Source organism: Nerophis ophidion, linkage group LG10, assembly GCF_033978795.1.
Source record: "Nerophis ophidion isolate RoL-2023_Sa linkage group LG10, RoL_Noph_v1.0, whole genome shotgun sequence".
Lineage (NCBI taxonomy): Eukaryota > Metazoa > Chordata > Actinopteri > Syngnathiformes > Syngnathidae > Nerophis > Nerophis ophidion.
Window position 1 is genome coordinate 37445330 of NC_084620.1, and position 13775 is coordinate 37459104.

Below are 13775 nucleotides of genomic sequence, written 5' to 3' on the forward strand. Positions count from 1 at the left end.
GAAATCAATGGGACATTCTTCAAAGGTCCACAGCCCCCACATTTTTCATCTGATTCAAACTGTTCCAACTTCAAAATATTCAGCCTGTTTGGGATTTGTGTGCTCTACTTCAACAATTGCCCTGTAATGAAGTGGCTGAGATAAGCACCAGCACCCCCGCGACCCCAAAGGGAATAAGCGGTAGAAAATGGATGGATGGATGGATACTTCAACAATTCTAAAAAAAATTCCAGGATTTCAGTGCAACTTTAGCATTGGAACATTCACTCGCAATTCCTTCAGGATTTGCCTTATCTAGTTTTTTAGTAAAGTCAATCCACTCACGTCAGCTTTATTAAATGTATATGCTATCAAAACAACATTATTTTTATAGCTGATCTTTTTCTATATTTTCCCTTTGTTTTAAATTATATGTTTTAGACTTTCTTATGCCTCTGTTTTTCTATATTTATATTTGTTTTTGGTGTGTAGCCATAGGTTCGATTCTCGGGCTCGGGGTCTCTCTGTGTGGAGTTTGCATGTTCTCCCCTTGACTGCGTGGGTTCCCTCCGGGTACTCCGGCTTCCTCCCACCTCCAGAGACATGCACATGGGGATAGGTTGATTGGCAACACTAAATTATCACTGGTGTGTGAATGTGAGTGTGAATGTTGTCTATCTGTGTTGGCCCTGTGCTGAGGGTGTGCACGGGATTCCGCTCAAGTGCAACTGGAATAGGCTCCAGCACCTCCACAACCAGAGAGGGATAAGTGATAGAAAATGGATGGATGTGGTGAACAGCCCTTTGTTTTTCAACTGTGGTTGTTTTTAAAGGGATTTCTAGATAAATAATGTTGGTATGGTATTATAGGACTGCAAATTACTGGGTGCTTCTGCATCTGTCCTGCGTGTACATGTTAACGAGTCAGTGGGGAGTGACAAGCCTGAACGCCAGCCAAATTCCTCAAACCAATGAGGAATATATTTAGTAATTGCAAAAGATATAGATATTTCATAAAAATAGGTTCTGTTAAATGATAACATAAAATTGCTGGTGGTGCCCTTGTTCTATTTTTGGGGTAAAAAAAATAAACAAAGCGTCTTTAACTGACGCTTCCCTGCATATCATTCCATCAGCACAGTCCTGTGGGCCTCCTCCACCAGTGAAAAACGCACAGGTGCAAGTGACAGGGGACAAGTACTTGCATAACGCCAGCTTTGCGTGTGATGCCGGCCTGCAGCTGGTTGGCCCAAAGACACTCGTCTGTTTGGCTAATGGGACGTGGAGCCTCCCAGCGCCTACCTGTGAAGGTAACAACCAAACCTCCAGATTACAAAAAAATCAAAAAATGTCTCAGCTAAGCTCGATTGTATATGTCTTGTCAGTGTCTGAGGGCTGCGACGGTCCCAAACAGATGATGCATGGAAAGGTGCAGGAGCACAACCTGACCACTGGGCGCGCCCTGGAGTTCAATTGCGATAAAGGCTATGACCTGGTGGGAGACTCCCTAGTGATGTGCATGGGGGGCAAAACCTGGAGCTCCAGCTTCCCCTCTTGCCAACGTAAGAAAAGCCTAATTTTCTTTTGTTGACCATAAAAGACAATAGAAGACTCAGTGATGAATTACAAACCCCGTTTCTATATGAGTTGGGAAATTGTGTTAGATGTTGCTGAATTTCCCCCAGGAATCAATAAAGTACTTTCTATTCTATTGTATTCTATTCTATTCTATGTAAATATAAACGGAATACAATGATTTGCAAATCCTTTTCAACACATATTAAATTGAATGCACTACAAAGACCAGATATTAGATGTTCAAACTCATAAACTTTTTTTTTTTTGCAAATAATAATTAACTTGGAATTTCATGGCTGCAACACGTGCCAAAGTAGTTGGGAAAGGACATGTTCACCACTGTGTTACATCACCTTTTCTTTTAACAACACTCAATAAACGTTTGGGAACTGAGGAAACTAATTGTTGAAGCTTTGAAAGTGGAATTCTTTAACTTTCTTGTTTTATGTAGAGCTTCAGTCGTTCAACAGTCCGGGGTCTCTGCTGTCGTATTTTACGCTTCATAATGCGCCACACATTTTCGATGGGAGACAGGTCTGGACTGCAGACGGGCCAGGAAATGACCTGCACTCTTTTTTTACGAAGCCACGCTGTTGTAACACGTGCTGAATGTGGCTTGGCAATGTCTTGCTGAATGAAATAAGCATGGGCGTCCATGAAAAAGACGGCGTTTAGATGGCAGCATATGTTGTTTCAAAACCTGTATAAACCTTTGTTTGTTTGTTTATTTGTTTATTTATTTATTTCGGCAATCTTCACATAAAACAAAGAACAACAACAAAAAAAGAGAGAAAAAAAAAAAAAACACTCATTTGAGCAATGATTGAGCCGAAAGGGTGTAGGTTGAAGCAACGCTTATATAAACCTACCCCATCACAACAAGAACAAGGTTCAAAATATATAAAATCCAAAACATGCTTCACTTATATTACTTTTTTTTAAACATATATAAGCAACATATATGTAGCACACGTCTCATATACACAGTTTAACATTTAAATCAAACATATACATTTGTGGGCTTCACGGTGGCAGAGTGGTTAGTGTGTCTGCCTCACAATACGAAGTTCCTGCAGTCCTGGGTTCAAATCCAGGCTCGGGATCTTTCTGTGTGGAGTTTGCATGTTCTCCTCGTGAATGCGTGGGTTCCCTCCGGGTACTCCGGCTTCCTCCCACTTCCAAAGACATGCACCTGGGGATAGGTTGATTGGCAACACTAAAAATTGGCCCTAGTGTGTGAATGTGAGTGTGAATGTTGTCTGTCTATCTGTGTTGGCCCTGCGATGAGGTGGCGACTTGTCCAGGGTGTACCCTGCCTTCCGCCCGATTGTAGCTGAGATAGGCGCCAGCGCCCCCCGCGTTCCCAAAAGGGAATAAGCGGTAGAAAATGGATGGATGGATATACATTTGTACACTTATATACATATATATACATTATATATACACAATTTATTTAAATTCCATATAAAGTGGTAATATATACATTTTAATATAACCTATATGTATAATTATGAAATCATAAATTGTATTTATATACATATTATATATTATTGTCTTTCTAAAACAATGTTTGCTCTTCTTTCTTATATTTACTAATGATAAATGATTTAAAAAGCTTTTTAAACTGGTTTATGTTGGTGCTGTGTTTTATTTCATCCTTTAAACAGTTCCATATTTTAACCCCTGCTATTGTTATACTCATTCGTTTCTGCGTTGTTCTACAATATTGGATCTTAAAAAGTAGTTCTCTTAAATTATAATTCCCTTCTCTCTGTAAAAATCTTCTCTATAACCCTGTTGGAAGTGAATCTTTACTTGCTTTATAAATCATTTGGGCAGTCTTGAGTTGGATGAGATCTGGTAGTTTTAAATCAAATGTTTTTATAAATAATCCATTAGTGTGTTCTCGGGGTCCTGTGTTATGTATCAGTCTGATGGCCCTTTTTCGCATTATGAATAGTGGTTGGATGTTCGTCCTGTATGTATTTCCCCAAACTTCTAGATAGTAACTCAAATATGGTAAAACAAGTGTACAATAAAGAGTGTGTAATGTTTTTTGATTAAGAATGTGCCTTGTTTTACCCAGGACAGCAATACTTCTCGCCAACTTCCCTTTGATGTATGTAATGTGTGACTTCCAGCAGATCCTGTGGTCCAAGATCACACCCAAAAATTTGATTTTGTTTACTCTTTCTATACTAACATTGTCTATATATAATTTTACATCTATATCATTTCTCTTATTTCCAAATAACATAAAGTTAGTTTTATTTAGGTTTAATGATCATTTATTAGCATCAAACCAATTTTTTAGTTTACGCATCTCCATGGTGACGGTCCTCAGGAGCTGCTGCAAGTCCACATCAGAACAGAGTACATTGGTGCCATCCGCAAATAACACATATTTAAGGTTTTCAGTTACTTTACAAACATCATTTATATACATGATGAACATCTTGGGCCCTAAGACTGACCCCTGTGGTACCCCACATTTAATATTTAACCAACATGATTTTTTTTGTGATATCTGTACAAACTGCTTTCTATCAGATAAATAACTTTTTATCCATTCCAGAACAATACCCCTAAAACCATATTTTTCCATTTTTCTAATAAGAATACTATGGTCTACTGTATCAAAAGCCTTCTTAAGATCTAATAATACTCCTATTGTATATTTATTTTTATCAATACTATCAGTTATTTCTTCAATTAAATCTGTTAATGCTTGTGCTGTTGATCGATTATTCCTGAAACCATACTGCGTATCTGTTAATAATTCATTTTTTTCTACAAAGCCATCGAATCTATTTGTAAATATTTTTTCTAATATTTTGGAGAACTGTGGTAATATTGAGATTGGTCTGTAGTTTGTGAATAAGCGTCCGCCTCCCGCTTTGTGAATAGGAACAACTTTTGCAATTTTCATTAGTTGAGGAAATACTCCCATTTCAGCATTAATGGTGCCTTCACATGTGTAAGTTACCCATGCCTTGGGCACTAATGCACCACCATACCATCACAGATGCTGGCTTTTGAACTTTGCGTCGATAAAAGTGTGGATGGTTCGCTTCCCCTTTGGTCCGGATGACACAATGTCGAATATTTCCAAAAACAATTTGAAATGTGGACTCGTCAGACCACAGAACACTTTTCCGCTTTGCATCAGTCCATCTTAGATGATCTCGGGGCCAGAGAAGCCGGCGGCATTTCTGGATGTTGTTGATAAATGGCTTTCGCTTTGCATAGTAGAGCTTTAACTTGCACTTACAGATGTAGCGACAAACTGTATTTAGTGACAGTGGTTTTCTGAAGTGTTCCTGAGCCCATGTGGTGATATCCTTTAGAGATTGATGTTGGTTTTTGACACAGTGCCGTCTGAGGGATCGAAGGTCACGGTCATTTAATGTTGGTTTACGGCCATGCCGCTTACGTGTAGTGATTTCTCCAGATTCTCTGAACCTTTTGATTATATTATGGACCGAAGATGTTGATATCCCTATATTTCTTGCAATATCACTTTGAGAAACGTTGTTCTTAAACTGTTTAACTATTTGCTCACGTAGTTGTGGACAAAGGGGTGTACCTTTGCGGTTTAGCTCGGTTGGTAGAGCGGCCGTGCCAGCAACTTGAGGGTTGCAGGTTCGATTCCCGCATCCGCCATCCTAGTCACTGCCGTTGTGTCCTTGGGCAAGACACTTTACCCACCTGCTCCCAGTGCCACCCACACTGGTTTGAATGCAACTTAGATATTGGGTTTCACTATGTAAAGCGCTTTGAGTCACTAGAGAAAAAGCGCTATATAAATATAATTCACTTCACTACCTCGCCCCATCCTTTCTTGTGAAAGACTGAGCATTTTTTGGAAAGCTACTTTTATACCCAATCATGGCACCCACCAGTTTCCAATTAGCCTGCACACCTGTGGGATGTTCCAAATAAGTGTTTGATGAGCATTCCTCAACTTTATCAGTATTTATTGCCACCTTTCCCAACTTCTTTGTCACGTGTTGCTGGCATCAAATTCTGATTATTTGTAAAAAAAAATGTTTTATCAGTTTGAACATCAAGTATGTTGTCTTTGTAGCATATTCCAGTGAATATGGGTTGAAAATTATTTCCAAATCATTGTATTCCGTTTATATTTACATCTAACACAATTTCCCAACTCATATGGAAACGGGGTTTGTAAATAGGTGTTAATTTACAGTGCTTCTTTTGACCTATATGTTTACCTGAATCAACATGTTTTAGTCAACTTTAGTTCACTTTTTAAATGGCTGTGCAGATTTCCCCCAAACAGCCGTTGTCAAAAGACACAAACTTTAATCCAGAATTCATTCTCCTCACAGCCAAGGCGTGCCCGACTCCTCCAGGCTGGAGGGAGACAGGCGGTAGGAGCGAAGCCCGCAAGTTCTACGTAGGCCAGTCAATGCGGGTCAGCTGCCCCAAAGGCCAGCAGGTGAGAGGCAGTGGAAGCATCACCTGCAGACCCGACCAGACCTGGAGCTCCATCAGCACTGTCTGTGAGAGTATGTACACTCTGTTTTATTTAACCTTAAATATCAATCGAAATGGCATCTGTATTCAATGACCATTCATTGCATGAACCAGCAGTCTGGTTTGGAATGACCCAGTATGAACGCAGCCCTCCCTTGTTTTCTCTCACAGAGCTCTGTTCCAAACCGACTGAGCCTGCACCAAACACTGTCGCTTCTATAGCAACCGTTGTTATGTCGGTCTAGTTGAAGTGCACTTGTGTTCTCCTTATTTGCATGTGCCCGTGTGCTCATCTTTCAATTTCTGCTTAGGGTACAAGTGGGATATTCTCACACAATTTCATAAGGTTGACTGAGCTCTCTGGTGACGTGGTAAATTACTATATATGCTATAATAACATGGCTACAATTTTGTATAAATGATCAATTGTGCAGAACGTATGCACTTATAAAGAGTGTAAAAAATGTTTGCACATTTCCTGCAGTCAGTATTGTTGCTGGTTATGCCTTGATACTGTACTTATGACACTTTGTTGTGGTTTCAATTTCATAATTGTGATAGTATTTTTTTTACCGAAGTATTTAAATTTCCATTCTTTTCAACTTGCATGGCACTGAATACTAAATAAAAAAATCAAAAGGGGGTTTTGTTTAAGTGCTACTGTAATAATTTATCTAAATCAGATCAGGTTTAAACTTGAGGCATTATCTTTAGACTCTGTGTTTTTTAACCATATGGCTGGGGGCCATTGATGGACTCCGAGAGCCCCCTAAAGCAGTGGTTCTCAACTTTTTTCAGTGATGTACCCCCTGTGAACATTTTTTAAATTCAAGTACCCCCTAATCAGAGCAAAGCATTTTTGGTTGAAAGAAAGAGATAAAGAAGTAAAATACAACACTATGTCTTCAGTTTCTGATTTATTAAATTATATAAAAGTGCAAAATATTACTCATTTGTAGTGCTCTTTCTTGAACTATTTTAGAAAAAAAGATATGAAAATAACTAAAAAGTTGATGAAAAATAAACAAGTGATTCAATTATAAATAAAGATTTCTGTTACGTTTGGAACGCATATTGGATGCGCGAGTTGTCACCCCAAGATGCTGCAGGACCAGGACAAGGCAGAATTGCAGGTAGGAGCTTGTTTACTACAAAAAGGTAAAATAACACTGGTACAAAAAGCAAAAGAAACGGCGTGCCTACGCACGGGAAGTTAATGCTAAACTAGCATGCAGTTCAAAAGTCTAAGAAGCTAAGGCGAAACTTAGCACGGATACAAAGCAGTCCAAAAGTTGCTTGCTGAATGCATGGAAGCTAAGGCAAAACTTAGCAAGCAGTTCAAAATAGCGTGCCCAGCACACGGAAGCTAAGACTTGACTCAGCAAAGTACAAAGTGATAAACAACGCCAACGTGACAGTTGCTTACCGCAAACAAACCATCCAGACCGAACTCAGGTAGCAGGCAGGTTTAAATAATCAAGCAAACAATGAGAAACAGGTGTGCGTAAAAAGCATAGCAGGTGGAACAAATCAAGTAACCATGGTGACAAAATGAAACAGGAAGTGCTCAAACTAAGGGATCGGAAGAGTCCAAAAATAATCAAAACACACAAAAGGACTCAAGAACAAAAAGTATGTCTGATCCGGGAGGCGGATCGTGACAGATTTCTACACATAGAAGTAATCATCAACTTAAAGTGCCCTCTTTGGGAATTGTAATAGAGATCCATCTGGAGTCATGAACTTAATTCTAAACATTTCTTCAAAAAAAAAGAAATCTTTAACATCAATATTTATGGAAAATGTCCACAAAAAATCTAGCTGTCAACACTGAATATTGCATTGTTGTATTTTTTTTTCACACTTTATGAACTTACATTCATATTTTGTTGAAGTATTATTAAATAAATATATTTATAAAGGATTTTTGAATTGTTGCTATTTTTGGAATACTTTTAAAAAATCTCACTTACCCCTTGGAATACCTTTCAAGTCCGCCAGGGGTACGCGTACCCCCATTTGAGAACCACTGCCCTAAAGGGCCACCAAATAAATATCTGTTTCTCAGCTGTGGTTCGTATGGGCTGCAGCGATACTCAGTTGTAGTACACTTTTCCACAACTTGTGGCAGTAATGACAATATCAAACCAGAGTTGTGTATAAAGAGAGTATGGCCAATTAAACAAGAGTTGCCATCTTTACTACCAATAATGTGTGTGGATGTGTCCAGAAGCATGCAATTGCAGTTGTTCTGACGTAAGATTTCCTGACAAAATAAATCAAAATAATAAGTATAAATATGTGAAGCGACCGGAATAAGAATTAGCACCCCCAAGTCCGAGTCCATGGTTCTCGCCCGGAAAAAGGTGAGTGCCATCTCCGGGTTGGGGAGGAGACCCTGCCCCAAGTGGAGGAGTTCAAGTACCTAGGAGTCTTGTTCATGAGTGGGGGAAGAGTGGATCGTGAGATCGACAGAGGGATCGGTGCGACATCTTCAGTAATGCGGATGTTGTATCGATCCGTTGTGGTGAAGAAGGAGCTGAGCCGGAAGGCAAAGCTCTCAATTTACTAGTCGATCTACGTTCCCATCCTCACCTATGGTCATGAGCTTTGGGTCATGACCGAAAAGACAAGATCACAGGTACAAGCGGCCAAAATGAGTTTCCTCCGCCGGGTGGCAGGGCTCTCCCTTAGAGATAGGGTGAGAAGCTCTGCCATCCGAGAGGAGCTCAAAATAAAGCCGTTGCTCCTCCACATCGAGAGGAGCCAGATGAGGTGGTTCGGGCATCTGGTCAGGATGCCACCCGAACGCCTCCCTAGGGCTGGCCTGGGAACGCTTCGGGATCCCCCGGGAAGAGCTGGACGAAGTGGCTGGGGAGAGGGAAGTATGGGCTTCCCTGCTTAGGCTGCTGCCCCCGCGACCCGACCTCGGATAAGCGGAAGAAGATGGATGGATGGATCGAAGTATAAATATACAGGTAGTTGTAAACATAGTCCAGCTCATTAACTTACAATAAAATATGCTTTTATTTAATCTAAAATAATAGACCTACTCAGTGGCCTCAAGATTAGTGTCCGCCCTGAGATCGGTAGGTTGTGAGTTCAAACCCCGGCCGAGTCATACCAAACACTATAAATTGATGAACGTGGACCCCGACTTAAACAAGTTGAAAAACTTATTCGGGTGTTACCATTTAGTGGTAAATTGTACGGAATATGTACTGTACTGTGCAGTCTACTAATAAAAGTTTAATCAATCAAAAAATAAAATGTAAAAATGGGACCCATTATCTCCCTGCTTGGCACTCAGCATCAAGGGTTGGAAATGGGGGTTAAATCACCAAAATTGATTCCCGGGCTCGGCCACCGCTGCTGCCCACTGCTCCCCTCATCTCCCAGGGGGTGATCAAGAGGATGGGTCAAATGCAGAGGAAAAATTTCACCACACCTAGTGTGTGTGTGACAATCACTGGTACTTTAAGCATAATTTTTAAGCCGTATTTGATGCACTCTGCTGCTATATTCATGCAGTGTTGAGTGACCAGCAGGCTCCATAACCCGCATTCGACAGCGCAATAAAGTAAAATAAAATACACAGAAAGACCAAAAAAAATTACTTATTACATTTATTTTGCCAAAATCTTTATTAGCTTTGGACCAACCATCACGGATAAATTGTGACATTTGTGTGAAGTACGTCAACTGTGGTGGCTGCCTCCATTGTATTGATTGTAAAGACTTTGCTATGCCTGTGCTTTTAGACTTAGACAAACTTTATTGATCCACTATCATCTATTATTACACCCAAAATCTGGTTTATTTTACTTTTACAATCATCTATTTGCACTTGTGTTTGACTTTCTTTTCTGCTGTTACTGGATAACTTTATTTTAGTTTTACTGAGATTCGAGTATAGTCCATCCATCCATCCATCTTCTTCCGCTTATCCGAGGTCGGGTCGCGGGGGCAACAGCCTATGCAGGGAAACCCAGACTTCCCTTTCCTCAGCCACTTCGTCTAGCTCTTCCCGGGGGATCCCGAGGCGTTCCCAGGCCAGCCGGGAGACATAGTCTTCCCAACGTGTCCTGGGTCTTCCCCGTGGCCTCCTACCGGTTGGACGTGCCCTAAACACCTCCCTAGGGAGGCGTTCGGGTGGCATCCTGACCAGATGCCCGAACCACCTCATCTGGCTCCTCTCGATGTGGAGGAGCAGCGGCTTTACTTTGAGCTCCTCCCGGATGGCAGAGCTTCTCACCCTATCTCTAAGGGAGAGCCCCGCCGCACGGCGGAGGAAACTCATTTCGGCCGCTTGTACCCGCGATCTTATCCTTTCGGTCATGACCCAAAGCTCATGACCATAGGTGAGGATGGGAACGTAGATCAACCGGTAAATTGAGAGCTTTGCCTTCCGGCTCAGCTCCTTCTTCACCACAACGGATCGGTACAACGTCCGCATTACTGAAGAAGCCGCACCGATCCGCCTGTCGATCTCACGATCCACTCTTCCCTCACTCGTGAACAAGACTCCTAGGTACTTAAACTCCTCCACTTGGGGCAGGGTCTCCTCCCTGACCCTGAGACGGCATTCCACCCTTTTCCGGGCGAGAACCATGGACTCGGACTTGGAGGTGCTGATTCTCATTCCGGTCGCTTCAAATATAGTCTGTTTTTGTCAAACCATCTCTTTAATTTGTTAATTTCTTCTGTTATTATAAGTATTGACTTCAGAGTGTTCTGTTCTGAAAAAAAAACGCAGACATTGTGTCGTATGTTTACCGCGCACAAGGAAGTTTATTTTGTGGCTCTTCGATGTTCATTTCCCATATTTGTCTACTTTGCGGGTTGTTGGTAAAGTGAGGTAAAAGCTTTCCACAATTCTCTCGGGTCTAGTAGCCCCATGCTGTTGTGCAGCATTTAAACATGCCGGAAAACTAACGAGTACGCGCCGCAGACAGAGCATCAGCCACAGTTGGTAGCAGTCATGGCGATCTGTAACCACATGAGTGCCTTTCGACCAATCATTAAGGAGATTGCCTGAAACAGAGTTTGCCAAACTTTCTTTATACACGAGACTGTATCAAACAAACAGAAGAAGTCTTGAGCTAAAGTCATGGAGAAATTTCATAGGTGCAGAAATTATGACTAAAGTGCGAAAGCTGTATATTCATTTGCACTTTGATTGTATTGACTGTTTAGTTTTAAAAAACTCATTATTATTGTAGTTTATTTATATTGTATTGTTTATAACATCTCATCAGTCGTTTATGAGTCTCTTCTTATGCAGTATTCTTGGTTAGTACTTATTTTTCTATTTAGACTGACCAAAGCCTAAAGTGTATGTGTTAAATCAGGGTCTCAAACTCAATTTACCTGGGGTCATACTTGCCAAACCTCCCGGATTTTCCGGGACACTCCCGAAATTCAGCGCCTCTCCAAAAAACTACCGGGACAAATTTTCTCCCGAAATTCAGGCGGATCTGGAGGCCACGCCCCCTCCAGCTCCGAGCGGACCTGAGTGACGTGTCGACAGTCTGTTTTCACTTCCGCTTTCCCACAGTATAAAAAGCGTGTCTGCCCAATGACGTTATAACTGTAGAATGATTTTGGTTCTTGGTTTCTTATGTTAGGCAGTTTCATTAAAGTCCTCCCAGTTAGGTAATAACACACAACAACAGCAGTCACATTTTCGTCATTCGTTAAGCAGTTCGTCTGCTGTAAGCTCCAATGTTGTGAACTTGTGACACTCTTAAACAGGACAATACTGCCATCTACTGTACATAGAATAGAATAGAATGTAGACTAGAATGTACTTTTTTTTTAATTCAGCAACACAGTTCGCTCACAATAAACAATTATAATAATAAATAATATAATATATATAATATATTATATATATAAATATATATATAATATATGAATAATATAAATATATTCTACATATATTCTACATTTAAGTGCAGTCAAGGAACATATGCATTATACAGTCTGATGGCTGTCGGTATGAAGGACCTCCTGTGTCGTTCCGTGTTACATTTTGGAAGTCTGAGCCTTCCACTGAACGTGCTCATTCTCTCCGCAAGGTCAGAGTGAAGTAGGTGGGAGGTGTTGTCCAAAATGGTTAAAAGTTTTGCTAGACTTCTTCTCTGCAAGAGAGTCTAGCTGTGGTTAGAAAAATAGTGACAGAGAATACAACAAAGATGGACATTTCAACCCTTAACTCAACAATGAGTAGATGAGTGTTATGTGTGTGTATATGTGTAAATAAATGAACACTGAAATTCAAGTATATATATATACATATATATATATATATATATATATATATATATATACACATACATATATATAGTAAAATATATATATGTATATATATAGCTAGAATTCACTGAAAGTCAAGTATTATATATATATATATATATATATACTGTGTACATACATCTACTGATGCCTCTGGACACATCTTCAGTGATGTGCCTGGAATCATCGGGTGTTTCGGGTCTTTCAACATCATACACCCTCCTCCAGGTGACCCAGCAGGGGCTGATCAGACCCCAGCTTGTGTCCAGATGGCTAGCTAGCTACCATGACTCCATGGCTCTCCCCTTTTGAGCCACAGCCATCTTGAGGCCCTCTCTGCCGCATCGGTGGTACTGCGGATGGCTCTCCTCCTTCTCTCTCCCTCGATGCCCAAAGTGCTGAAGGCTCTGGTCAAGGAGCGGGCTGCAAAACCCCTGCATCCAACCTCAACTGGGAGGCACCTCACTCTCCAGCCAGCCTGCTGACAGTCACTGACCAGTCCCGCGTACTTGGAGAGCTTCCTCTCAAAGGCTTCTTCCAGGCGGTCTTCCCATGGGACGGTCAGCTCCAGCAGCACTACCTGCTTGGTGGACTCAGACACGAGGACAATGTCTGGTCGCAGGGTGGTGACTGCAATGTGGCTGGGGAACTTCAGCTGATGTTCAAGGTCCACCAACAGCTGCCAGTCTCTTGCAGAGGTTAGAATGCCCGCAGAAGTTTTTCTGGCAGGGGTTGGCTGCTCCCCAGCTCTGACAAAGGCGATGATTTTCTTGGAGGGTCGGAACTGCTTCGCCCACACAAGTCCTGCGCTGATGGTTTCAGCAATGGTCTTAAGGACTTGGTCATGCCTCCAGCGGTACCGACCATCTCCAAGTGCCCTGGTGCAGCAGCTGAGGATGTGTTCCAGGGTTCCTCGCTTGGAACACAATGGGCATGCTGGTGTCTCTGCTATGCCCCATGTGTGCAGGTTAGATGGGCTTGGAAGCACATCGTACACTGCCTGGATGAGGAATTTAATGCGGTGGGGCTCGGCTTTCCACAGCTCGGCCCAGGTCACTTTCCTCTCAACCGCATTCTCCCATCTTGTCCAAGCACCCTGTTGCTTCAATCCCACTGCCTTGCAAGTTCTAATTTCCTCCACTGCAGCTCTCACCTCCTCCTGAACAAGGCAGCGCCCTTCCTTCCCGCTGGTTTTCAATTGGGGAATTGGAAAGGAGCCTAGCCCAGCTCTGCCTCGAGTGACCACTCCCACCAGGCTTCTTTGACGCAGCCTTGCCTCTGCCTCTTGAACTGCATCCTCAGCCCTCCACTTCCTACCAGTCCTCACTTGGATCCCTGCTTTAGCCACCTTCGGATCTCGTGAGTCCCTGAGCTGAACCACTTCTCTGGCTCTTGCTACCTTGAACTCTTCCTCCAAGGAT

At 41.8% G+C, this 13775-nt stretch overlaps 1 protein-coding gene across 2 annotated transcripts in view; it reads left to right on the plus strand.

The window, feature by feature from the left end:
* svep1 (sushi, von Willebrand factor type A, EGF and pentraxin domain containing 1) overlaps positions 1-13775 on the plus strand; it is a 167977-nt gene that overhangs the window by 137879 nt on the left and 16323 nt on the right. For both annotated transcript variants that reach the window (XM_061913624.1, XM_061913625.1), the window contains exons 42-44: positions 1116-1289; positions 1365-1541; positions 5910-6089. In XM_061913624.1, coding sequence (XP_061769608.1) covers positions 1116-1289; positions 1365-1541; positions 5910-6089 — 531 coding nt within the window. The remainder of the gene's footprint in view (positions 1-1115; positions 1290-1364; positions 1542-5909; positions 6090-13775) is intronic.